Below are 2,500 nucleotides of genomic sequence, written 5' to 3'. Positions count from 1 at the left end.
AGATAGAGATAGATAGATATATAGAGATAGATAGATAGATAGAGAGATAGAGATAGATAGATAGATAGAGAGATAGAGATAGATATAGATAGATAGAGATAGATAGATAGATACAAAATATGTACATTGGATACCATCAATGTTATGTTTAATAGTAGGGGTGTAACGATACATTTGAACAGTGATACGATACATATCACGATACATGATTGACGATACGATACATGGACGATATTGGTTCATTATGGCGATACGATTAAATTATTTGAAATCGATACAGTATCTACTTAGCGAATACATTAAATATGTGTGAAACTTGTAGATAGTGCAGTTTTTTTAAGGGAAAGATGTATTATTATGGATATAAATGAGTAAACACAGTGATTCTCTGGCAAATAGATGGACATTGTAGTCGAACACATTATGGACAAACCATGCACGCCTTAACATGAACACAGAGAATACACACATTTATCAATAGACCAATTGTAGCTATATGGAATGGAAAAGTAATTAAACCCATATTTTTCTTCTTAAAATTGCTAAATGCAATGCACAAATACTTAGCACTGATCAAATATATTATTTACATTGCAAAACGATTCAATACCGATTATCTCCAGTTTAAAACGATACGATACAAAGTCAAACGATACGATACGATATTTGCAGTTTACATTTCGATATACTTTGATTTTTTTAATTAAAATCGATATTTCGATACAGTTACTATATCGTTACACCCCTATTTAATAGCCTTGTATTTGATCAACATTTTAAAGTAAGTCTGACTTTTACTTTAAAATGTCGATGTCTAAAATACATCTATGATGATAGTCTTGATCCAAGGCTAGTTAAAATACATCTATGATGATAGTCTTGATCCAAGGCTAGTTAAAATACATCTATGATGATAGTCTTGATCCAAGGCTAGTTAAAATACATCTATGATGATAGTCTTGATCCAAGGCTAGTTAAAATACATCTATGATGATAGTCTTGATCCAAGGCTAGTTTATTACAAACAGTTTTGTTTATGTAATGCTCAGTTACGCAGCTTCAGCATTGACATTTACCAAGAGAGCTTAGTTCGTATCCTTGTTGAATTGATGAATTCAACATCTGTGAAGCAAGGACGGGGAGGTTGGGGCACAGGGTATCATTCTGGAATGTATTTAATTTGTAACGGCAAGCCTCACATGAAAATCAGTTCACACGGACCCGTATGATTGTCTCTTGTTGTTAGCTGTGGCATCTGGAGACATTCACAAACAAAACGAGAAAAAGAAAAACCTCACAAACTTTGAATGAATGCTGTAGTGGGCTACCCTACTGAACATTTGAATACAAAATCGCAGGACACAGAAAAATACTAGATAGTGTACATTAAAAAAAAAAGCTCTATAATTTAAATTAACACAGTATTTTGCTTTTACATGTAAATTAAAAGTCATACATTACAAGCTTAGTTTTGAAATGGTAAATTATAGTAAATTACTGCACGTCATAATTTCCAGAATCATGTGGAATGGATAGTTTGAGGCGTAGAAATATATATGTATATATGGCATATGGTACATAAAACAAAATAGCAACATACCGGTATAGTCGGTACACATAAAATGTCCTGGGAGCAGCCTACAGTCACATAAAATGAAAACAAGCAAAAGTATATTTTAGTTATATGTAGCTCCTCATTATGTAGTTCAGACAAGGAGCCACTCTACACCAATGGTTCTCAAAGTGGGGTCCGGGGACCCCCAGGGGTCGTTGACATGGGTTCCAGCGTTTGCTGTTAATACAGCATCACAATCCTTTCCCCTTTATCCATCTTTTGGTACGTTGGCTATTCAAAAATAGCAGATAAGCTCACAGCGTGTCACTTTGTGCCGCACTGTGAGCTTGCAGTACATCTACTATTTATTCATATATTAGAAAAATCTAGAAAGTGTTTGATATTTTGTTTATTATGTTGAATTTTGTTAACGCAAATACTTCTCTTCTGGGGGTCACTGGCAAAAACATTTTCGGATGGTGGTTCCGCGGCCAAATACATTCAGGGTTGTCCTTGACATGAATGAAAATGTTAATGAGAGCACTACTGTAATTGTTCGTGCTCCCTCGATCTCTTCCAGCCTGCTGATTAAGAATGGCAACAACATCGACGCAGCAGCACTTTATGACTCGTATGAGGTGGAGTATCTGCCCAACGAGGGCCTGCTGAGCACCACACGGCACCTCTTCCTCGAGCTGAGCACCGATTCAACAGGAACCTCCACTGGCATCGCGCTCAGATACCAAGGTATGGAAGTACAGATAGAGAGTTGTCACACGTAGCTTATATAAATACTAGACCTAAAATAGACCTTAAAATGTGAATTTGCTGGTTAGCATGTTCTTGCTTACGCTTACATTGATCAGTTATTTGGTTATGTGGACCGACAGCGGACCAGCAAAGTGAAAAATATAGGCTCGGCTCCTGGCTGGTGCCAATGAATTG

At 36.2% G+C, this 2,500-nt stretch overlaps 1 protein-coding gene across 2 annotated transcripts in view; it reads left to right on the top strand.

The window, feature by feature from the left end:
* The window catches only part of LOC306932394 (seizure protein 6 homolog), a 172,277-nt gene that overhangs the window by 130,066 nt on the left and 39,711 nt on the right, over nt 1-2,500 (top strand). For both annotated transcript variants that reach the window (XM_079514186.1, XM_079514185.1), the window contains exon 7: nt 2,136-2,302. In XM_079514186.1, coding sequence (XP_079370312.1) covers nt 2,136-2,302 — 167 coding nt within the window. The remainder of the gene's footprint in view (nt 1-2,135; nt 2,303-2,500) is intronic.

The sequence above is a fragment of the Electrona antarctica genome (assembly GCF_951216825.1).
Source record: "Electrona antarctica genome assembly, chromosome: 11".
Classification (NCBI taxonomy): domain Eukaryota; kingdom Metazoa; phylum Chordata; class Actinopteri; order Myctophiformes; family Myctophidae; genus Electrona; species Electrona antarctica.
The sequence above is the reverse complement of the archived record's forward strand: the minus strand, read 5'-3'. Positions and strand labels throughout refer to the sequence as shown.